At 40.6% G+C, this 25,322-nt stretch overlaps 1 protein-coding gene across 1 annotated transcript; it reads left to right on the top strand.

The window, feature by feature from the left end:
- The first annotated feature begins 11,076 nt into the window (after positions 1–11,076).
- Positions 11,077–17,376, top strand: LOC129765605 (uncharacterized). Its single transcript, XM_055766017.1, has one exon. The coding sequence runs from the start codon at positions 11,077–11,079 to the stop codon at positions 17,374–17,376; it is 6,300 nt and encodes a 2,099-aa protein (XP_055621992.1).
- Positions 17,377–25,322: the final 7,946 nt, after the last annotated feature.

The raw sequence follows: 25,322 nt of genomic DNA, 5'->3' as shown, positions 1-25,322 counted from the left end.
ATTTTTGGATGTTTAGATTTTTAGAATTTCAGATTTCTAATTTTTGGGTTTTCAGATTGTTATATTTATATTTTTTGCTTAGAACTTTGATCTCCGGGATCGACTCAACAATCGTTTCCGGAATAGCACCGACACCGAGATTGCTATATCGTTGAAAAAAGTTGAAGAAAACACGTTAGCAATCGCACCATCAGCGAGCAGGGAGAAGTCAACGTAATCTTCTGTAGCATCCGATCTAAATAAATCATCATTTCAACTCTTCAGAAATGGATACAATTTAGTATGAAAAAAGTCACAGGTGGGTTGTGTCTGAGACACGACCGCATAGTTGACGTAGGATTCCGTTAGGCTATCTGTTGATTTTGGATGTGTTTGAAGAATTAAACTCTGATAATGATTTGGTGGCGTTTTGTTTGATTGTTGGGTATTGTTTGTTCGATCCACCAATGTTTACAACCGAGTGAAATTGACAGAAGAATGGTAATTAGTCGTTTGATGGTGCGTATCAGATAGAAGATGCCGAAGTGGAATGAAATATATAGAAATGGAAAAGGTATTTTTTTTATAATTGTTACTTTCTGAGTGATTATTCAACCAATGGGAATGTTCATTGGAGTAACAACGCCTAATATTATGCTCCCGTGGCCGAGTGGTTAGCGTCAAACCTAACATGCCGGGGGTTCGGGTTCGATTCCCGTTCTGGTCGGGGAAATTTTTCTTCAAAGAAATTTCCTCCGACTTGCACTGTGGTCACGCGTATTCTAGAGCTTGCCACTCAGAATGCATTCAATGCGTGTTATTTGGCATAGAAATCTCAACTAAGTGCTAATGAAAATGACGCAAGTAATACTACGTTGAGACGGCGGAGTTCCTCTAGGAACGTTGGTGCCATATAAGAAGAAGAAGAAGAAGATATGGGAAATCACTTTTTCCGAATATTTCTTCACTTTTCCAACTTTTATCGCCGTATGAACTTTTCTTGGGTGAAAATATACAAAACAAAACAGACAGATTAAACCGAACGACCCGTTCTCGAGTGGGAACACACCTTGGTTTTTATTCATGAAAATTGAAATAAACCGTTTTATATATCAAGACCTTTTTAACACAACTACTACCGTATACAATTTTATACTTACACTTGTGCTAAATTTTTCACAATACACGGTCGGTCATTGATTTGAAATTTCACGAAGCAACCAACATTGAAGTTCCAAATTTAAATTTTATTTGCTAGAATTCATCATATCACTGATACCTTACTTGCAATATAAAAATGCCCCCGACTTGCATATATTTGCAATGCCGATTTCCCCGAGCACCTTGGTTTTTAAGTCTCTGTTAGGGAACACATTTCGGTGGAAACAAAAGCTCCCCCTACTTTCATGCATTTGAATGTCGTTTTCCCCCAGGCAGCTTGGTTTTGATGTCTCTGTTAGGGAACACATTTCGGTGAGAGCAAAATCTCCCCTCAATTTCATGTATTTGTAATGTTGATTTCCCCCAGGCTTGGTTTTGATGTCTCTGTTAGGACCGCATGTGTCGTCAATTTCGACTAATCAGAAGTGGGTATTTCCGTTAGGATAGGGGTTGAGATTTTTCAATTGTTTGATGGTTAGTTTCATGACATATATTATTTTATTCAATATAAAAATTGTTATGAAGTGCCGAAATCGATTGACGCAGAAATTTCATCAATCCATCATGAAATGACTGAGCAGTAAGCGTTTGAAATTGGACAATTTTCACGATGTGCTCGATTTTCGATTTTCAATTTGTACCCCAATATGTTCCCGAAAGACGTCATCCTACGTCAAAAAGCTGTATGTGTGTATGGTGAAAGAAAACTTAGCTGGCACTGCTGCATGTTCAGCCCATCCGTGTCGGTGATTCCTTCAATTGTGATAAACTCACTACGACGTAATAACTCCTCACTCGATGTATTAGACGAGGGCAAACAAACCGTTCGTCATGATGAAGTATGCCCGTGCCTGAGAGAGAGCGCACTAAAATACAGAACCGAACATGCGACGAATTGAAAATGCAACAAAACGATCTCTTCACTACCACAAACGCGGTATAAAAAAGGCTTCCCAGAAAACTCCACTTCACCAAACCATCTCAAAAACATCTTCGAAGAATTGAAAAATGTAACGGTTTCGAAATCACATGCACTATTTTTTGCCCATCTAAAATAAAATAATCAACACAGCACTAACGCGCACATATTTTTCAGTATGCTACCTCCTGCTAAACACAGTGAAAACACAAGAACTCGCAAACGAAATACGCGGAGCACAAGAAACACACGTCCACATCCGACGGCCGCTCGATTGAAACTCTAATCTAGACTACAAAACCATAGAACCAGAAAATGTAAAATTTTTAATTCAGGAACAAAAAATCAAACAAATGAGAAAATGATTCGACGCTCAAGTCTGCGGCAATGCTAAATTCCAGAATCTTTTCCAATTTGACTAGCATTAACGTTGTGTTAGAAGCGTTTCCAGGATTCCACAATGGGAATGTACAATATGTGGAGAACTAATTCTGTAAACTAAAGATGAAATTACTCCGTAAGGAAATCACAATGCAGAAAACGAGCATGTGCAGGGTTGGTGGACATAAATTTATTGCCTAAAAAGAATTGACGGTTCGCTCGTCTTTTCGGCGCTACGATGCCTTGTTTGTAACGGAATATAAATCACTATGCCTCACTCCTCGGCAACTGTCCAGCGATTTTTTTTTCTGAATATAATCAGAACAAAAATAAGCTTTGAATTGACTCAGCAACGATACGATGATTATTTTTTTGATGTTGATAATTTTTTTTTCAATCGTACAGATTCAGGAAAAAAAAGTACAGATGAGAAAGATTTTCGATTGTACATCACAAAACATTGACCGTTTTTTTATTTTGTCATCAGGGAGCTCATTTCCATTTTAGGGAGATACGAAAAATCAGATTTCTCCCTTTTTTTTTTAATATTTTTTTTTCAAAAACTCATAGTTTTTGAACTATTGAACCAGAAGGCCGTCATATCAAATAGAAACCGTAATTATTGATTGTCATTGTTTTTTCATAGGTTTTCCAAAATTCAAAAATCACATAAAAAATGTTGCTATTCGCATTTCTTTTTGTTGTAAGTTAATTTTTGTTCACTTTAGACATTATTATTTCCAGATTGATCGCACTTACAAGTGGTAACGGGAATCGACACGAATAAGCTTCATTTTATTCTATCTTTGACTCTGAATTTCTTTCAATTTTCCTATTCTTCAATATATTTTCATTTCATTATTCCGTTTCTATTCGCTCAAACATAGAAACGTAAAACCTGCTTAAAATTAGTAAAAGGAAATAATTGGTTGTTCAATAGTAACGCCCTATATCAGAGTCATTTTTAATACAACTACAGTCAACTCTCCCTAACTCGATGTTCTGCAACTTGATTTATTTTACAAACATTCTTCTCTCCATAACTCGATGTTACCTTGGCTATCGAGTTAGAAAGAGCTGACTGTATTCTGTATACAAAAGAAGGATTATAAATAAGTCTCGAGTTTGTCGATTTTCTCGGCTCAATGCTCACATCCATAATCGAAAATCGGTAATTGGTGGACGGTGACAAAATACGTATCGAATCTACTCCAATAAATTGTCCACATGGTGATTGCATACACAGCATTGGTTACATTTCATATCACTTACGCTGTATACAACTAAACCTGTAAAAGCCTTGTGTAGAATGTTTAAAACGCACAACGAACATGAATTATGGGAGAATTAGAGAGGGCAACACTGTGGTAATTCTGATGAACCCTCATTTGATAAAAGCAATTTCTTCATCAAAAAGGAAACGAATGGAAAAAAAGTATTTCTCTTAACGCTCTGAATATTCGCACTCAAGTTTTCATTTCATTTCCTTCTATTCCAATAACCATTCGTTATATGGAACAGTAAACAGTTTGGAGATCTAGCTTGATACGTTTTCTTTCACACTTTCAGTCGATGTCTGCCTTCCGCCAGAGAGGGAAAATAGGAAATTTATGCTGATTTTGGATAATTGCTAATTTGGTCAAACATATTGGACGAATCGTCGTTGGATTTACGTCTCACTTGTTCGCCTCGTATTGATTGGATTTGTTGGTGATTTGGGAATAGATTGCGGGAGCTAATGACCGGATTTGGGAAAGATTACGTTTGTGGGTGTTTAGTGATTTTCAAGTGTTTGTCAGAGTTTATCAAGGGATTATCATGAATACTTTCAATGCGAGTATTTTGAACCATCATGAACGAAGTCATTGGCCTAGCGTTTCCCATCTCAGTTCAGGGCACCCATCACCCGGACCTATGCACTCCAGCTTTTATAGCTATTCCAACCGCAAAGTTTTCGCCTCCGTTAGCATCTAATAACTCCCCATCTGCCGACAGCGATAATCCTTGTTTATACATAAATACTCACCCAAACACTCGTCTCGAGTCATAACCAAACAGAGTCAACACCCAGCCTGGAAGGGTTCGTACAGCCAGGTCTAAATCCAGAATACCGGCAGCTCTTGACATGTTTTAATTACGCACGAAGTATTATTGTTTACAGAGGCAACAACGACAACGCTATACTCACGCACGCACCCTGGAACGGCGAGTTTGGTTGCCTCTGTGGACTTGCAAGACGGCAGCAGTTTTAATGGAATCTGTCACAGTCAGGTGGTTCTTTCTCTCTATCCCACCCTGTCTCGCTCTCTCTTTGGGTACATATCCTTGGGTCACCAAAGCGATCCGCAAGCAGCTTATGGGCGAATAAACGAGCGATCCATTCAACGAAAGACGAAAAATGTGAAGCGACTTCTATACTTCAGCAAGCCGCTGTCAGAAGCAGCAGCGTGGACCATATTCGACAGTTTAGATCTTTTGACCTCGTGGACCTTGTGTTTCTGGTGGAACGAACAACTTAGCTGGGTAAAGGACACTCTGTTAAAGATAATGAATCAATTAGAAAACGATATTTTTCTATTCTCATCGGTCTGATCCTTCGAATCAGAAATAATTTCATTATTCACTCGGCCTCTCATCCTTTCCTAAATCACAAAATCTAGTCGATAAAATTCTCGTTCGATACAGAGAAAACAATTCCCAAATTTATCCAGCCCTTCTCAGTTCCACGGTAAATTCAATGTCACTTACGTCCACTCATACTCTTAGCCATCTCCACCCAGAAGGGGAAAAAAAAGGAATAACTGGTACATCTCAAGCATAAAAATACAGCATCCTAGCATCGCTTCCGATGCCGTGTTTCGCCGCCGCGCGCTTTTCTCTTCTCTCCCTAATTGTCGGGGCACGTTTCGAAATTATCATTCTCCGCACTCTGCTATTTTCAAGTTCAATTACAGCTGTCCCTGGAACGGTTCACTTCGGTGGGATAAAGTCCTTTCGCCTTTGAAACAGCGGCGTAGCAGGAGAGCCTGTCATAGATTTTGGCATCGGTCCAACGTCAATAGTCAGACATCGGAGTCCCATCGGGGACACATGTAGAAGAAGGAACAGTGGGGAAAAAAATAGCACGGAGGATGTCCATCCGATGTCACAACCACAGCTCTGGTCTTGTGTCAAGTTCCAGAAACCGAAATTTGACAGCTATCGTTGGCATCTGCGCCCTGAACTGCTCACGTGTTTGCAGCTTGGTTTCTCTTTTGCGAGCTGTTGTTCTGCAGGGATTTTTAAGCTCTTCGTCGACTATGTCGACGACAACTTTTCTCTTCGCTCGTGAATGAAACTCTCGCTTTTCTCACGTGGGGTTGTTTTTCCGAGCATTCTCTTGTGAGCACAATCAGAACGCAGTGTTTTTCTCCGTTGCGATGCAATTCCAGGGCCTATCATTGTTTATGAAAATGCTGCGACGGCTGAACGAGAAACCAGCTGGCACTGGCGAAGCAATCAGCCATACCACCCACTTTGCGTGGGTGGATGATGTTCCATCTCAATCGGATGGAAATAATGTATATCTCAGTCGATTGAGTGGAATCAGCAGCCGCTCCTTGGCTGTGTAGGATAGTTTTTTTTGTTAGAAATTCCGTTTATTCCCTGCCTATTTAAAATATATATACTCTGTCCAACTTCTATAAGGCCACCCTGATTCTATTTCGTTGCAGCACAAACAATAAGAATTTCAACAAGATACATTCATACATTGTTGAATACTTAGAGTAAAGTATATTTAACGTCTAATTCGTTCAAAAGAGTTGTTTGTTTATTTATTGTGCTTAAATATGATAATTTCAGCTGTCCAGTTTCTATAAGACCACTCCATCAAAATCCCTGGTTGAGAAATACTGTTCTTTCTTCCGTAAATAACGCCAGTACCCGTTGAAACCATCAAGACCATCCTAATTGAATTTTTTTTCGTAAGTAAAGATAACCTATACATTGAAGAACTTTTCGTTATGGTATATAGTAAATGTATTCTTTTGGAACAATTCTGGGGGTCTTCGTAGCCTAATTGGTTGCGTGTCCGCTACTAAGCGAACATTCATGAGCTCATAACTCAGGGCCCCTCAACCGACCATCTTAGTGTGTTATTCTAGCTACTATGTCCATGCAACAATCATCATGTGTCGGTAATCCCAGTCCCTTACCGCTCACATTTTCGGTCTGCTGCATCGGTAATTGACACTATTAATAACGAAACAAAGGAAGCCTCATATCAACAGTTCCGCTGTGAACAGCCCAACTGTGAACATTCGAACAATAGCAATATTCTAACGCCGGAAAAAAGCGACATGTGTTGTGCATCGATAGAATAGGAATTCTTTTGCGATAAACGGCTATGGTGTTATAGATAAAACAAATGTTTATCGATAGATAGCGATACTCTTACGCCTCAAAATGGTAACAGTGGTAATATACAACAAAAGTTATTTTAAGATAAAATGCAAAATGTACATGAATAATTCGGCTCTGTTTACAGCTGAATTGCTAAATGAGCCTAATAAAATAGACTGTTGGGATAGAAAAAAAATTCTTTGTCACAATATACCATGTCCCACTGTCGGTTCATCTGACCTTTGACAAAACTCAGAAGTCTTCGGACGTGAGATGGTGTAAGATGAGGAGCTTTAACTTATGAAATCCTCTTTATGTGAGGATTTTTTACCAAAATTTAACGAATTGTCACCCGAGTAACATTCAAATTGAAATATTGCTTTATTTGCATAAGCGATTTTGAGGTATTCGAATCTGTTCTAGCTATTTCCCGCTTATCCCAGTCAGAGAGCTTCGATTTACGTGGAGCTCTCTCCTTCTTACCGTATCCTTCAGCATTCGAATAATTGAGCACTACTTGATGAGATCGTCCAATCCGACGAGAAATTTCTCTGATACCAACATTTTATTGGTGAAATGCATCGATTTGTCCTTCTTTTCTCTCCGTGAGCACTTTTCCCTTCGGCATTTACCAGATTTATTGATCAAAACAACTTAAACAACGAAAAATGTAACTGGTCTTATAGAAACTTGACACTTGAAAAATACAAAACCTTGTTTTACGCTCAGCGCTTGCACACATACATATGAAAATCATGCAATACCAACACACTAGAATATAAGTTGTAGCATTTTTTATTTATAATGGCACAAAGTAGCATGATCATCACCTGGTCTTATAGAAATTGAACAGAATGTACAACACATTTTTAAAATATTTCTTTATCACAACATTCTTGTTCCATCGTTCTTGACGAATATGATTTTGAAATTCATACACTATATCTTTTCCAAAGGTTTTCAAATTGAAAGTGATTGCTTCACTAACTAACCACAATGCTGCTTTCTCTTCATAATTTTTATCATGTATAGACCTATTACTTCTTCCGGGTCTTCATACCTCAATTTCTATCTTGTTCTAATCAAACTATAAATCCAATTCCGGGGGTCTTCGTAGCCACTTGGTTACGCGTTCGCTTACCAAGCGATCGATCGTGAGTTCAAACTCAGGGCCCTCAATTGACCATCTTTGTGTTGTTATAGAATAACTACGTCCACGCAACCATCATCAGCGATGGAAATCGATCCACGGTCGAAATGAGATCGATTCATCCATACAATGCTCTGCTCTGCAAGACACATCGGGCTACTGTTCTATAAATAACTCAACAATGATCAATATCAACTGTCTTCGCTGTCCGGTCTGCTGAACAATGGAAGAACAGAAAGAATACCCTTATGCCTAAATGGCTACTACTGTGTGATTTACCATAATGTAATGGAACAGAATACTTAACGCCTAAATGGCTACTACTAACTACTGTGTAATTTACAATTTATAGAAACATAAACATATGTACATGTACACGATTAAAACCCGGCTCTGTTACAGCTAAAATGCTAATGAGCCTAATAAATAAATAAATGAGATAAAAAAAAATCCAATTCCAAATTTGTTGTGATCCTATACACTTGTTATACGATGCTCAGTTGTGGCTAATTGTTCGCAATGCTCATATATATAGTAATCCCTGTTACACTATTTCTGCATTGTTTCACTTTTGAGTTCGCGATATCGATCGAGCACATGTACAGTCCTTCTCTGGCATTTGATGAGAGGAAGGGTTTGTTACAATTTTCCCACAGTATGTCCCGCTGTAAATCTGGATTTTCTATTACTGTCTTGACAACATGATTCCATTCGGTCAGCATAGCGTTATATATAAGTTTTGTGGATGTTAACAAAGGGTTTTCAGCAATCGTATCGGTATAAACTAGCCCCTCTCGACTATTTCGGGTAAGAGAGAAATTGTTCTTTTGAGCCATCATGAAAAGATCAATTGAATCATTGGTTTTTGTAATAAATTGTTTCTTACAAACAACGCTTTACATTTCAGGAAAGGGTCCACTAGAGATAGTTGGTTACGAGCAACTTTGAATATTTGTCGGTTCCAAATAAACATCCAGCAACTTGTATCAATTTGTGCCAGATGACTTTTGTTGGGTGGAAACACCTGCGCTAAGTAGTGGTAGGGGGTCTTCGTAGCCTAATTGGTTGCGTGTCCGCTACTAAGCGAACGATCATGAGCTCATAACTCAGGGCCCCTCAACTGACCATCTTTGTGTGTTATTCTAGCTACTACGTCCACGCAACAATCATCATGTGTCGGTAATCCCAGTCCCTTACCGCTCACATTACGATCTGCTGCATCGGTAATTGGAGCTAATTCTAACACAGCAATGGAAGCCTCATATCAGCAGTCCCGTTGTGAACAGTCCAACTGTGAACATTCGAACAATAGGAATATTCTAACGCCGAAAAAGGCGGCATGTGTTGTGTATCGATAGAAATGGAATACTCGGCATGTGTTGTGTATCGATAGAATTGGAATATTCTTAGGCCTAAACAGCTACTGTGTTATACTTAAAAAAAACAAATGTTTATCGATGGATAGGAATCTTAAGCCTAAATAATATACAACAATAGTTATCTTAACATAAAAATGTATACGAATAAATTCGGCTCTGTGACAGCTGAATTGAGTCTAATAAACGGATGGGATAAAAAAAAAAATTAGGGGTAGTGGGGGAAAATTGGTCATGCGGGGCAAAGTGGTCACCTGCTTGTTTGGTAGTATAACTATTGACTATGGGTGCCGTATTGATAGCCACCTTATGTTAGAGGATTTTCATGTCTTTTGAGTCACCCTGTACTTCAGTAGAGCTGTCGCATGTCAAAATATAAATAAAAACAGAAATTTCTCTCTCGATAGTCATTCGGCCGTAGTTCTGTGCGCATGGTATCTAAGGAATTTCTCGTGAAATTTAGTTTATTCAATCTGATATGTTGGACAAATCATCAGTTTGGACGACTGTTCACATATTCTAGAAGAGGTGAACAGATATTTTGTTTAATCTCAGCGATTAATTAGCATAGAAATTACTTAGATGTTTGGGGGCAAAGTGGTCATAGGTGAATAACGACTTATAATGTTCTGTTTACTAAAGCTGATATACCTTATAACATTCTGCTCTTGAAGAGGTTCCTTTTGTAGCTTTGACCCTGGAAAAATATACCACTCCAAATAAACCAAGCCCCATTATGCGGAAAGTTGTGTGTTTCTTACTACGTTTTTGCATGGATGTGAAAATTTAAATTGAGACTCTAGGTGAATATGCCAAACTGATTTTATACAGGGTTTTCCATTTCGGGCTTCCGAAAGTATACAGCCCTGCGCTGACAACCGATTGACATAGCTGTCAACCAAAGCGTCATATCGTTAGTTGAATGTCTGCCATTTTACAATATGGATCGTTTTAGCATCGCACAACGTGTTGATTTTGTTAAATTATACTATAAAAATGATGAAACATCGGCAAATGTTTTTCGAGCATTACGGACGGATTTTGGTCGTCATGGACGGCCTACAGAGCACACAATCGCTAATGTAGTGCGTAAATTCGAACAAACTGGATCCGTAGCATATATTGTGAAACCTGTGCATCATCGTAATGTGCGTTCGGCCGAAAACATTGCTGTTGTTGCTGCCAGTGTGGAGGATGACCCGAATTTTTCGATTCCACGGCGTGCTCAGCAATTGAGCTTGTCAAACACATCATTGTGGCGAATTTTGTATTTGGACTTGCACCTACATCCATGTTGCGGGAGAAGACCGCAGGGCAGAACACAGCCACATCATTAACTAAGGACTGTAACAGTGACGTTGCCAAAGCTGTCACGAATGTCAACAATGATAAAAACATCCGGAATAGAAGCCATCATTAAAAAGCAAGTAAACAGGAGTGCGAGCAAAAATTTATTAAAAAAATGTTTTTGTTAAATCACGGAGAAAATTGAATTTAAAACCAAGAAGGAACGAAAAATGTAAATATTTAATAATTATTAAAATAATGAAGTCGTAAAATGAAATATATTTACAGCTTAAAGCGATATAAACGCCAAATAAAAGCGTTTGCTTTTGAGATCGTCCGAAACACACTTCGTGAGCTTACAAATCTTTAAGATTTTTCTTTTGCACACATCGTTTTGACACTCTCAGCCGTGGGAAACAGAAGATATGTCCACGCATAAAATGAAGCTGGGAGCATATCCGAAAACGAAGAAGGATAACCAACCTAATCTGGAATCGACACCGAGAAATTGCAACTCATGTTCGCACCCAGACTCTATGGAAGATATGGTGGAATGCGAAAAGTGTCTCAAGTGGTATCACTACTCATGCGCTGGCGTAGATGATTCCGTGAAAACGAGTAACTTTGTCTGCAAACTGTGTCCCGCTTTGACCTCGAAAGCTTCTATTTCCGGTAGAACTTCGTCATCCAGTAAACGAGCGGCGACTGTGCAAATCGAGCTACAGCAGTTGGAAGAGGAAAAGAGGTTACGTGAAAGATTACTTAAGGAGGAAAGTCAACAGGAGAAGGAGCTGCAAGAGAAGGAAAATGCACTCAAGGAACGAGCCATTCAGAAGGAAAGGGAGCGGAAGGAGAAGGAGAGGAAAGAAAAGAAGCAAATGGAGGAGGAGTTTATATCCAAAAAGTTCAGCATGATGCAGAGTTTATTGGATGACAGTGATTGCGGAAGCGTGAAATCAGCAAGGAGTGGTACCGGTAAGGTGCAACAGTGGTTACAAGTTCAGCAAATAAAGACATCGGAAACAGTCTCCGGAAATACAATCATCCCGACTGTTGTCCCGTCGCAAGCAGACAAACCGATAACTGACGTCACAACGTATCCAGCTACCGAACAAACAACTAAATTAACTCCGTCCAAAGGGAATCAGCTACTTCTCCCTCAGCAAACGCAATTAGCAGGATTGCAGAGTCACCATGCAACGTCATCAGAACCGTATCGTCAGCGTGAATATCCAACTCACTCGCAGCAAGGAGCGGCATCGTCCGCAAATGTACAGAGAGTTCCCGTACAGTCGGAGGAGATTTGTCAGGCGTGGCAAATACAGAAGCAGACACCGCGCGGGGTATACATCGATGCAGTTCAGCAGTCAGCGATGCAGCCCATATCATCTTTATGTTACTCTACACAACCTACTATAGCACATCCCCCGAACCCAACCGACGTACAAGCGTCAATAAGGAATGAGGTAAGCCTACCGCGTCCATTGTTTGGAGCATGCCTGACATCCAGTGTTCAGCCACCAGCAGGTCAGTGTACAGAAAATGTTCAATCGAATTCTATGTATCCGCAATTACACTCAATGCAAACAATAAATTGCCATCCATTGACTTATACAACACCTCGAGCGTATCATAATCACCAACACCCGTCCTCCGTTGCACCCAATCCTATGCATAGTGCAGCGATTTGTGATCATAACGGAACGCCATCTATGACTATTTTAAATAATCAACCACCTATTATTTCCACATCGTTAGCCGCAAGTACACCTATTAATGTCAATGTTGGACCGAGCACCCATCAACTTACCGCACGCCAAGTTGTTCCAAAGGAGTTACCGATATTTAGTGGAGACCCTTCCGATTGGCCAATCTTCATCACCAGCTACAACAACTCTACGCAAATATGTGGATATTCAGATTCGGAGAACCTTATGAGGCTGCAACGAAGCATTAAGGGCTGTGCTCTCGATGCCGTAAAGTGTTTTCTTTTACATCCGTCAACTGTCCCAAATGTTCTCTCCACCCTATACACGCTCTATGGGAGACCCGAAATAATTGCAAACAATCTTCTAAATAAAATACGATCGACCCCATCGCCAAAGGCGGACAAATTGGAGACGTTGCTGAATTTCGGACTCATAGTCCAGAATTTATGTGCTCATCTCAATGCAGTGAGAATGGAAAATTTCTTGAAAAATCCCATGCTGCTGAATGAGTTAGTAGGTAAACTGCCGACAAATATACGGTTAGATTGGGCACTATATCAACGCCAATTCGAATCACCAGATCTAGCCACGTTTGGGGAGTTTATGTCTACGATTGTCACAGCAGTCAGCCACATAGTTCCGCCCGTATTTCAAAGTTCCCACAAAAATGAACAGCAAAAAGAGAAAAGGTTCATCAACGCGCATGTCATCGAAGAAAACAGCAATGTATTCAATAATTCTGACAACCAACAAAAACCTTGTCCTGTATGTCAGAGGATTGGACATAAAGTAAAAGATTGTTTCGAATTCAAAAAACTTGATGTCGACAGTCGTTGGAAAGCAGTGCAGCAGAACCATTTGTGTCGACGTTGTTTAGTGCCACATGGAAAGCGACCTTGTAAGAGCTTTGTGTGCGGCATAGATGGCTGTGAATACAGGCATCACAGACTTCTCCACTCAACAAAATTGCGCGAAAAAACCAAACCGGCAACAACGTCTGGAACAGTCACCCTACATCATGAGAAAGGAAAATGCGTTCTCTTTAGAATAGTCCCCGTCACCATATATGGAAGAAATATTTCCGTCGACACCTTCGCATTTTTAGACGATGGATCGGAGCTGACACTAATAGACAAGCAGCTTGCTGATCAGCTTGGAATGGAGGGTCAGGCCGATCCTCTCTGTCTACAGTGGACCGGCAATGTGACTCGTAGAGAAGCCGATTCGTGTGTTCTTCAATTAACAATATCTGGTCGTGAAGTCAATAAAAAGTTCCCGTTGAGAGATGTCCATACCGTGACTAATTTAAAACTTCCGAAACAAACGTTGCGGTTCAGCGATATGCAAACTCAATTCCAGCATTTGCGCGGACTTCCAGTAGAAGATTATTGTAACGTTTTTCCGTCTATACTAATCGGCTTGAACAACACTCACCTCATCACCAATTTGAAAATACGAGAAGGGAAATCAAATGAACCAGTGGCAGCGAAGACCAGACTAGGGTGGTCTATTCACGGAAGCATACGAGATGGTGATGATCCACACGACCATCGTCATGTGCACGTATGCACGCGATCACACGACGAAGATCTGCACAACCTTGTACAAAATTTCTTCAATATTGAGGGGGCAGGAGTATCCGCTGTCCGTACGTTGGAATCTGCGGATGATCAACGCGCTCGTGTCATTTTGGAGCAAACCACATCGCGCACAGAAACAGGCCGTTTCGAGACGGGGATACTTTGGCGATACGACTATTTGGAGTTCCCAGACAGTCGTCCGACCGCTGAACGCAGGTTATTCTGTTTGGAGAGTAGACTGAATAAGCATCCACAGCTATATGAGAAGGTGAGGCTGCAAATAGCAGAATATCTGCAAAAAGGATATGCGCACAAGATTACAGTAGAGGAACAAAATTTATCAGATCCCCGACGAGTTTGGTTTCTGCCATTGAATATAGTAGTGAATCCAAAAAAGCCAGAAAAGCTACGCCTGGTATGGGACGCAGCAGCGAAGACAGAACAAATTTCATTCAACAGTATGGTTCTCAAAGGACCAGATTTTCTGGTATCATTACCTGGTGTCCTGTTTCGTTTTCGTCAGCGACAAATAGCAGTTACTGGCGACATTCAGGAAATGTTCCACCAAGTCCTGATTCGCAGTTCTGATCGCCAATCGCAAAGATTTCTTTGGAGGAATGATTCCTCGTTTCCCATCGATGTGTATGAGATGAACGTAGCGACATTCGGTTCGACGTGTTCCCCTTGCAGTTCACAATTCGTGAAAAACTTGAACGCTAAAGAATTCGAACAACAATACCCGAGAGCATCCAAGGCCATCCTAGAAGATCATTATATGGATGATTATCTGAGCAGCTTTGATAGTGTGGACGAAGCAGTGGAAGTGTCGACGCAAGTGAGAACTATCCACGAAAAGGCAGGATTTCGTATGCGAAACTGGTTGTCGAACTCCAAGAAGTTAATGGAAGTGATGGGAGAAAATGCGACAGACAAATGCAAGCAATTTACTGTCGATAAAACAAGTGAATGCGGGCGAGTCCTTGGTCTACAGTGGATTATGGAAGAAGATGCTTTTCAATTTACCTTCGGCGATCGCAATGTAGTTCAGACTCTTTTCGAGCGCGATTCTCCGCCTACTAAACGGGAAATTCTTCGCTTCGTTATGAGCTTCTTTGACCCTCTTGGTTTAATATCAATGTTGGTAATACAAGGGAAAATTATCCTGCAAGATGTATGGAAATGTGGTTTAGATTGGGATGAAGCAGTGCCACACGAAATATATATTCGGTGGAAACGCTGGCTAGTCTCTTTACGATGTTTAGAGTTGATCACGATTCCACGTTGTTACTTTCCCATGTACGATCGATGTAACTACAATGATATGGAGCTCCACGTCTTCGTAGATGCAAGCGAGGAAGCTTATTCAAGCGCAGCATATTTTCGAATTGTGGAACGAGGGGAAGTCAGATGTGTCTTGGTATCGTCAAAAACCAAAGTTGCTCCGGTGAAATCCATTTCCGTTCCCCGTCTCGAACTGCAGGCTGCTATAATCGGAGTCCGTTTGGCGAAGATGATCACAGATTCTCACACCCTGGAAATTAAGCGTCGTACATTCTGGACAGATTCTAGCACTGTTCTGTCCTGGATTTGCTCGGACCATCGCCGTTATAAACAGTACGTTGCCGTCCGAGTAGGAGAAATCCTGAGCGAGTCAACCATGGCCGAATGGAGGTGGGTCCCATCACAGATGAATGTAGCTGATGAGGCTACAAAATGGAACCAGAACTCCGTGTCCAGTTCCGAGTCTCGTTGGTTCAAAGCACCTGAATTCCTGTACGACGATGAAGAAAGCTGGCCTCGTTCGAAACACGTTGTGACAGAAACAAAGGAGGAAATCCGTATGGGTCGCGTACATCAACACGAGAGAGTTGAATCTCTTATCACCTTCGAACGTTTCTCCAAATACGAACGATTGATCAGAGCAGTGGCGTTCGTCTTCTTCTTCGCACGCACCTGTAAAAAATCGACGTCGATAAGCCATCCTCAAGGATTGTTGCAAGAGGATTTGAAAAAAGCAGAGACTTATGTTTACAGACAAGTTCAAGCAGAAGGATTTTCCATGGAATTGACAAAATTCCAAAGAAATGGGTCGCAGAAATGGAGCCAGTTGAATAAAAATAGTGTACTATACAAACTCTCACCGTACCTGGACGAAGACGGAATCATTAGATCTGATAGCCGCATCAGCGAGGCTTTATGTGTGCCTTACGAAGTAAGAAAGCCTGTTATCCTACCGAAGGACCACTATGTTACAAGGCTGCTAGTCAACTATTATCATCGTAAATTCGGACACAATAACAAAGAAACAATAGTGAACGAATTGCGACAGAACTTCTATATTTGTAAAATGCGAGTGGTCGTTCGCAAAGTGGCGAAAGAATGCATGTGGTGTCGCGTATATAAATCTACCCCGAAAATTCCACGAATGGCACCACTACCAGCAGCCCGTTTGACACCATACGTTAGGCCATTTACGTTTGTAGGCCTAGATTATTGCGGGCCATTCCTGATTCGGCTCGGTAGATCAAATACCAAACGATGGATAGCGTTATTCACCTGTATGACTGTGAGGGCAATTCATCTAGAAATAACAGGCTCTCTCTCTACAGAATCCTGCAAGTTTGCAATCCGTCGGTTTATAGCCAGAAGAGGTTCTCCACAGGAAATATATAGTGACCAAGGAACAAATTTTCGCGGCGCAAGTAATGAATTGATCAAAGAAATACGGGGTATTAACGAAAAACTCGCTGATACATTTACTAACACCGCTACCCAATGGCATTTCAACCCTCCTGCTTCCCCCCACATGGGTGGGGCATGGGAACGCATGGTGAAAACTGTGAAAATAGCATTGACTTCTCTTTCATTGCCAAAAAAACCGGATGACGAAATATTTTCCACTGTGGTCACTGAGGTGGAAGCGATGGTTAACTCGAGGCCGCTTACGTATATTCCGATTGATCCATGTAATGGGGAATCCCTAACACCAAACCATTTTTTGCTGCTCAGTTCGTCAGGAGTCGTGCAACCAACAAAACCACCAACCGACGAACGTATTGCTCTTAAAAATAATTGGAATCTTGTGCAGGTTCTACTCGACCAGTTCTGGAGACGCTGGACCAAGGAATATCTTCCAACGATAGCTAATCGCAGTAAATGGCTAGAAGAGGTGAAGGCACTATTGGTGGGAGATTTAGTCTTGATAGTAGATGAAGCAACGAGGAATAGTTGGACGAGAGGACGGGTGATTAGGGTGTATCCTGGAAAGGATGGTCGCATTCGTAGAGCGGATATACAGACTAAAAGCGGTATTCTACAGAGGCCAGTTACTAAATTGGCGGTCCTTGAAATTGAGGATAACGGTATGGCTGGGTCAAATCACCAGCAATACGGGGCGGGGGATGTTGCGGGAGAAGACCGCAGGGCAGAACACAGCCACATCATTAACTAAGGACTGTAACAGTGACGTTGCCAAAGCTGTCACGAATGTCAACAATGATAAAAACATCCGGAATAGAAGCCATCATTAAAAAGCAAGTAAACAGGAGTGCGAGCAAAAATTTATTAAAAAATTGTTTTTGTTAAATCACGGAGAAAATTGAATTTAAAACCAAGAAGGAACGAAAAATGTAAATATTTAATAATTATTAAAATAATGAAGTCGTAAAATGAAATATATTTACAGCTTAAAGCGATATAAACGCCAAATAAAAGCGTTTGCTTTTGAGATCGTCCGAAACACACTTCGTGAGCTTACAATCCATATAAAGTCCAACTGGTACAAAAACTAGAGCGTGGTGACCATGGAATGCGTCGGGCATACGTCGATTGGGTGAACGAACAACAGCAGCAAAATGCTGAATTTTCTCTTCAAATTTTCTTCAGCGATGAGGCACATTTCGAGCTCGGTGGCTATGTGAACACCCAAAATTCCGTATATGGGGCTCAGAAAATCCACACGTGATTGTTGAGAGGCCATTGCATCCGCCAAAAGTCACTGTTTGGTGCGCATTATGGTCTGGTGGAGTCATCGGGCCGTATTTCTTTGAAAATGAGGACGGCGAGACGGTAACAGTGAATGGTGAGCGCTATGGCCGCATGTTAACCGATTTTTGTTTTGCCACAAATTGAAGATATGGATACGGATGACATGTGATTTCAGCAGGACGGCGCCACGTGCCACACAACACGACCGAACATGGCCATATTGCGAACGAAATTTGAGGGACGAATAATTTCGCGTTTTGGTGATGCCAATCATGCGATTTGAACCCGCTAGACTTTTTTGTGGGGTTATGCGAAAGACCGTGTCTATGCCGACTCTCCGAAAACTCTTGAACATTTGAAAGATAACATTCGTGAAGTTATGACCGAGATACCGCCCCATATGTGCCGAAAAGTCATCGAAAATTACCTGTTCCGGATCAAGGTGTGCGAGGAAGCCCTAGGTGGACATTTGAATGATGTTGTATTTCACACATAATGGCATAAACCAAACTTTAATTTGAAATAAAAGTTTCATCGGAATTCGAATTCTAAGTGTGTTTTATTTCGCTTTACTTTCGGAATTTAAAGTTGGAAAACCCTGTACATGTACCTACTATATCAAATATGATTTGAACAAATTTGGACTGAAAAAACGCATAACTCTATCCCCTTTAGCATGATATGTGCAAGTGACCACTTTACCATCAAGCAAAAAAAAGTTCGGTTTCCACCTTTTTTTATAATGATGAGAAATGTACTGTTTTGAATTTCTATAGTAAAAGCCTTTTGCTATCTTGAACAACAATGAGTTGAACAATGAATGAGTGTTCTACGAATAACGGGAATTGAAGCGGTATGTGGACGCTGGAAATGGGCATATTCCTTAGGGTGACCACTATGCCCCCACTTCCCCTACCATATCTTCGACAGTATTAACTTATTCAGGATCCTTCTTCTTCTTGAATGGCGTTAACGTTCCCTGTGAAACTTTTGCCGTCACAACGTATGCATTAATTAGCGTCATTTATTAATACATAGTTGAGATTTCTTAAGCCAAATAACACGCCTTGAATGTATTCCGAAGGGCAAGCTCTTGAATACGCGTGACCACAGTGCAAGTCGAAAGAAATTTCTTTGACGAAAAATCCTCCGGCCAGAACGGGAATCGAACCCGAACACCCGGCATGACAATGTGAGACGCTAACCACTCGGCCACGGGTGCACATTCAGGATCCAGACTTTATGAATTAAATTCAAATTTCTTTTCGGATGCGTCTTCAGGCACTGCTTAATTGATTGTATTATCGAATCAAAATTAAATGTGACTGTAGTTTGATATTTTGTATGGAACGTAACGCCTAATATTCTTAAATTACTCTGTTCCAAAATCTGGTGCTGTCCTGATTTACAATCATCAAATCGCATATAATATCATTTATAGATGTTCAATTTTATTTTAGAATATATGCTAAAATAGTTGATGATCTGCCACGAAGCAGCCTCGAATATTATCACTAAGAGGTTCTATGTACAGAACAAACTGTGCCATGCTAATAGGACATTCCTGGCGCACCGAAGACTTGACGTGAATGTCGTTAGTTAAAAAGCCATTCAAAATCACTCTAGAACTTGCATTAGAATACAAAGTTTTCAGACATTTTATAATGGGCATAGGAAATTCAAATTTTTCTAGTGCAGTCCATAAAAACCTATGATTCACTCTATCAAAAGCTTTTTCCAAATCAAGGCTTAGCAGCAGTCCTTTGAATCTTTTAGTTTGACCTACACGGATGGTTATATAACGTAATTTTTTGAGGTTATCGATGCATGAGAGCCTTGGATTGCATGCAGTTTGACCAGGTCCGATAATTTTTTTCCAGCAATGGGTATAATCGATTTGCTAAATTTTTTGTAAACAACTTGTAATCGGTATTCAACATGCTTATTGGTCTTTTGTTGACAATATCATGTGGATCATCTTTATTTGGAATAAGGCATATTATCCCCATTGAGAAGTTATCAGATGGACAGACACTTTCGATTAAGTATTTGTTGAACAGTATCGTTAAATCATCAATCAGGTGATCAGAGAATTTCAAATAAAATTCGTATGTCAGCCCATCTGGGCTCGGAGTTTTCTTGTTGGCAGCTTCTTTCAAAACAGTTTCTAATTCTATTTTTATCTATAGGCTTCATCAAGCTAGCCGCATCTGCAATGGTAATCTTTGCATCAAATGTATTAACATTGCATGGATTGCATTACCGTGCCAAAATTTCAATAATCGGTTATTCGAAAATGAACCTTTCATTACCGGTAAAATCGGAAAATTACCGATAAAACAATACTTCAAAATGAGCAAATGGGCTTGATAAAATGGCTTTTATTGACAATGATTAGTTTACAAGATAACATTTTGGAACGTCCAGTGGATTTTTCCCCTACTATTGTCCAGCTATTGAATCAATACCATAATCGTCAAATTTCATCAATTCACGAACGATTTTAAATGTCTGCTTGATCATTGTAGTTCTTGACGTTTGATAGAAGACGCCCAAGTCATCATTAATCGTGGTCGTGACACACGAGTAAAATGATTATTCATATAGGCAAACAATTCTGCATATACGAAACGTTTTTCTGCAGTCCTTTCAATGAGGACTTGTTAAACAAGGCTTTAGTCGTACTGCCCGACTGTATTCCACGTATTTCCACTTCGCTTTACTTCTGTTAGATTTTCTATCACTCTCTTTTCTTCTTCTTTAAACCTAAACTTCAGCTCTCTTTCAAATTTGGCTTCAAAAAATCGACTCTTCCTGAGCTTTTACGTCAGTTTTCTATCAATTTTTGCTTAGTTGGTTCAGATCGCTTCCTGGCCCCAGAACCAAAGGCGTCTTCTTTTACTTTTCCTTTTTTTTCTTCTTCCGTTTTCTCCAATCGCTGCTGAAACTTCCTCCCGTTCTGACTGTCAACGTTGACAGCTTGGTTTCTCAGCTCATCGTTGTCAGACTCACGTGGGGTTAGTACAATACAATTATTTTGCTCGAAGGACTCTACATTTATCGACAATTCCACCAGTCCAAAACAAACAAAAATTTACTTACATACATGATGGCGAACCTGGCAGCAGCAAATACTGTGATGACTATGAGCGGATCAGGACTAATGACAAAGGATTTCGATATTTGTCCAGGAACCACTCCCGAGAAACAGAACAACGAGACTTAAAGAAAACTGATCTTTTTCGACAAAGTTTATTGAGGTGAACTTTTACACAACTTGTGTGCTTTGCGATCTATATTCAACTGATCCATGAGCTCGAGCCTTTATCTAAAAATTGTGTCGGGATATTGAGACACGATCGAGAAGCGATCGTGTGCAAAAGAGAAACATATCGATAATTGAATTTCCCTACTCTACAAACTTATCGGTTTGAGCTCAAAAATATTTCACAGGGTATTCACAATTCAATTTTAAATTGGGTTCTAAATCTAAATACCGGAAATTATCCAACAATACTAAACAGAAAACATTGAAAGACAACTCATCGTGACCGACAATAATTAATTGATCGGTAACAGATTTCAAGCAGCTGCTCCGAAATTTCTGATGGTTGCCCCGATAGCTGTTTTAGAATAAATTGCAATCTGACGCAATAAAGGATTCAGTTCTTCTGGCATAGCAGTTCAATTGCGACCAAAACTGGTTCGAGAGCATCAATCAATTATTTTATCGCTGTCAGTTTTTCATCGCTGAAGCTTATCCTATGCTTCATTTTCAAATCGCGTAGCGATTTTTGAACTTTCAGATTTCAAATTCAGAATTTTAAGAGTTTCAAAGAATTCACAAAAAAAATTACAAAAGGGTTCTCAATCGGACAAACTCTTTTCGTGTGACTTTTGAGGGTTCCGCCCTTCCAAACTACGTTGCAATAGGTGCACTTCGTTTACCTGTTCGGTTGTTTGTACCCCGGGTAATGAAATGCAACAAATGTATGCAACTCGGTCACACGGCCGCCTATTGTTGCAACAAAAAACGTTGTGCAGATTGTGGAGAGAGCCATGATGAGAATCCTTGCGCGAAAGAGCACAAGTGTCTTCATTGCGGCGGGGCTCCTCATGATATTATTCAATGCCCGGTGTACAAACAACGAGGGGAAAAAATCAAGCGTTCCTTAAAGGAACGTTCCAAGCGGACTTATGCAGAAATGCTTAAGAGTTCCGTTCCAACGACTCAGGACAATCCCTACTCCATTCTGCAGAACGACGAACCTTGTTTCTGACGCTCCCAATGCAGGAAGTTCCGGTACATCGCAGGGTGCCGTCAGGAAAAAAAAAATTACTTCTTTTCCATCACTCCCCAGAAAGACGATCGAAACTTCCCAAGTTGGAATGAAAACTCGAATTGAACGTGCTGAGAATAAACCGAAGCAAGAACCTCCTAGTTTAAGCGGTTCTTCTACGCACCAGTCTGTTCCATTTTCGCGGTCGAGGCAACAGCCACAATCTGGTTTGCTTGCGCTTTCTGACCTGGTGGACAACATTTTAAATGGTTTAAATATAAATGACCCTCTTAAAAGCATTGTATTATGTTTGCTTCCGATTGTGAGAACATTTTTGAAAGAAAAATGTGGTTTTTTAGCAGCGTTCATTTCCCTCGATGCCTGATTCAGTGGAAGAGGTCTAGGATTTGACCACTGTAATACAGTGGAATTGCAGAAGCATCAATCAATTTAAATTTTTAATTCATAGTTCTAACTGTGATGTATTTTCCCTCTGTGAAACATGGCTTTCTTCAGCCCACGAACTGAATTTCCACGATTTCAACATTATTCGCCTCGATCGAAATGACTCGTTTGGTGGCGTACTATAGGGGTTCAAAAAATGTCACTCCTTCTATAGAGTCACTCTCCCATCGATGACAGGCATTGAAGTTGTCGCTTGCCAGACACAAATCAATGGCAAAGACCTCTGCATTGCCTCGATATATATTCCTCCAAGAACTATGGTTGGCCGCCATCAGTTTTCTGATATCATCGAGGCATTGCCGGAGCCGCGGCTAATCTTAGATGACCTCAACTCACATGGAACAGCATGGGGATCACTCTACGATGACAACCGTGCCACTTTGATTTATGATCTGTGCGACAACTTCAAATTGACAGTTTTGAATACTGGGGAAGCAACCAGAACCCTCCTGCACGGGCAAGTATGCTAGACATATCACTTTGCTCTTCTTCGTTATCCCTGGATTGCACGTGGAAGGTAATCCAAGATCCCCACGGTAGTGATCACCTACCAATAATTTTATCGATCTCCAATGGATCAGGTTCTCGTGAGTCAGTCGATATTGCGTATGACCTCACGAAAAATATTGACTGGAGAAAATTTGCAGAAATAATATCTGAAGCACTTGTTTCAATGCATGAACTTCCTCCACTCGAAGAGTATAACTTTATATCGAGTTTGATTTACGAAAGCGCACTTCAAGCTCAAAAGAAACGTGTACCTGCCACCACTTTCCGACGTCGTCCTCCATCACTTTGGTGGGACAAGGAGTGTTCAAAGGTCTACCTTGAAAAATTCCGGAAAACTGGACTAGTGGAATGGGTTCGAAAGTACCAAGCTCTAGAAGCCAAACTAAAAGGTCTGATTAAAGCAAAAAAGCGTGGATATTGGCGGAAGTTCGTCAATGGTTTGTCAAGGGAGACAGCTATGAGCACTCTTTGGAATACGGCTAGGAGAATGCGTGGCTGGAACCATACAAATGAAAGTGAGGAATACTCTGACCGTTGGATTTTCAAATTTGCAAGAAAGGTTTGTCCCGATTCCGTTCCTGCACAAAACGTCGTACGCGACATTCCGCTCCAAGGCGATTATGAGAATTTTTCGATGGTAGAATTCTCAATTGCCCTCCTCTCATGTAACAATTCAGCTCCTGGGTCGGACAAGATTAAATTCAACTTGTTGAAGAATCTTCCCGACTTGGCAAAACAGCGTTTGCTGAACTTGTTCAACAAGTTTCTGGAGCTGAATATTGTCCCGCATGACTGGAGGCAAGTGAGAGTGATAGCCATACGAAAACCCAATAAGCCGGCTTGCGATCACAACTCGTATAGGCCGATTGCAATGTTATCCTGTATTCGTAAATTGTTAGAGAAAATGATTCTACTTCGTTTGGACAAGTGGGTTGAAACGAACAATTTGCTGTCAAATACGCAGTTTGGCTTTCGCCGAGGTAAACGGACGAATGATTGTCTCGCGCTGCTATCTTCTGAAATCCAAATCGCATTTGCTCGTAAAGAACAAATGGCTTCCTTTTTTCTCGATATCAAAGGGGAATTTGATTCAGTTTCCATGGAAATTCTCTCAGAGAAACTTCATAATCGTGGACTTTCGCCAATTCTGAATAATTTCCTGTACAATTTACTGTCAGAAAAGCACATGTTTTTCAATCATGGCAGCTTGAAATCTTCTCGATACAGTTTTATGGGCCTACCACAAGGCTCCTGCCTAAGCCCCCTCTTGTACAGTTTTTACGTCAATGATATGCTAGAAACTGCACGCTGAGACAACTTGCAGACGATGGAGTTATTTCCATCACGGGTACTAATCCCGCCGTTCTGCAAAAATCCTTGCAAGATACCCTGTACAACCTGTTCACGTGGGCTCTAAAGCTGGGTATCGAATTCTCTACGGAGAAAACTGAAATGGTCGTTTTTTTCTAGGAAGCACGAACTCGCCCAATTCCAGCTTCACCTATCCGGCAAAGCGATCAGGCACTTGATGTTTTCAAATACCTTGGATTATATTTTGACTCTAAATGTACCTGGGGAATACACATTGCGTATTTGAAACAGAAATGCCAGCAAAGAATCAATTTTCTCCAAACAATAACCGGAACATCCAACCAACCAAGTTTGCTTCCCATTCTTTTGCAATTCCTCTATAAATTTTTATCTGTCCATGCGACAAAAGATCCATGGAATCCCAGATCATCTACGTTCCGATTATATTCCGCCGATATTTTCGGTAGAATATGGGAATGTTAGATCTGATAAATTGTTCTTTACTGACGGTTCATGCATAAACGGATCCACTGGCTTCGGCATCTTCAATGAAAATTCCAGTGCATCTTTCAAACTCAAAGATCCTTGTTCCGTGTATGTCGCTGAAATGGGTGCGATATACTATGCTCTAGGGATCATTGAAACACTGCCCATCGACCATTATTTTATTTTTTCAGACAGTCTCAGCTCAATAGAGGCACTCCGCTCAATGATAGTTGATAAACGCTCATCTTATTTCCTAACAAGAATAAGACATCTATTGAGTGTTTTGGTCGAAAAATTATTCAATATTACCTTAGCATGGGTTCCCTATCATTGCTCGATTCCGGGGGATTGAGAAAGC

This window comes from Toxorhynchites rutilus, chromosome 2, assembly GCF_029784135.1.
Source record: "Toxorhynchites rutilus septentrionalis strain SRP chromosome 2, ASM2978413v1, whole genome shotgun sequence".
Taxonomy (NCBI): Eukaryota; Metazoa; Arthropoda; class Insecta; order Diptera; family Culicidae; genus Toxorhynchites; species Toxorhynchites rutilus.
The sequence above is the reverse complement of the archived record's forward strand: the minus strand, read 5'-3'. Positions and strand labels throughout refer to the sequence as shown.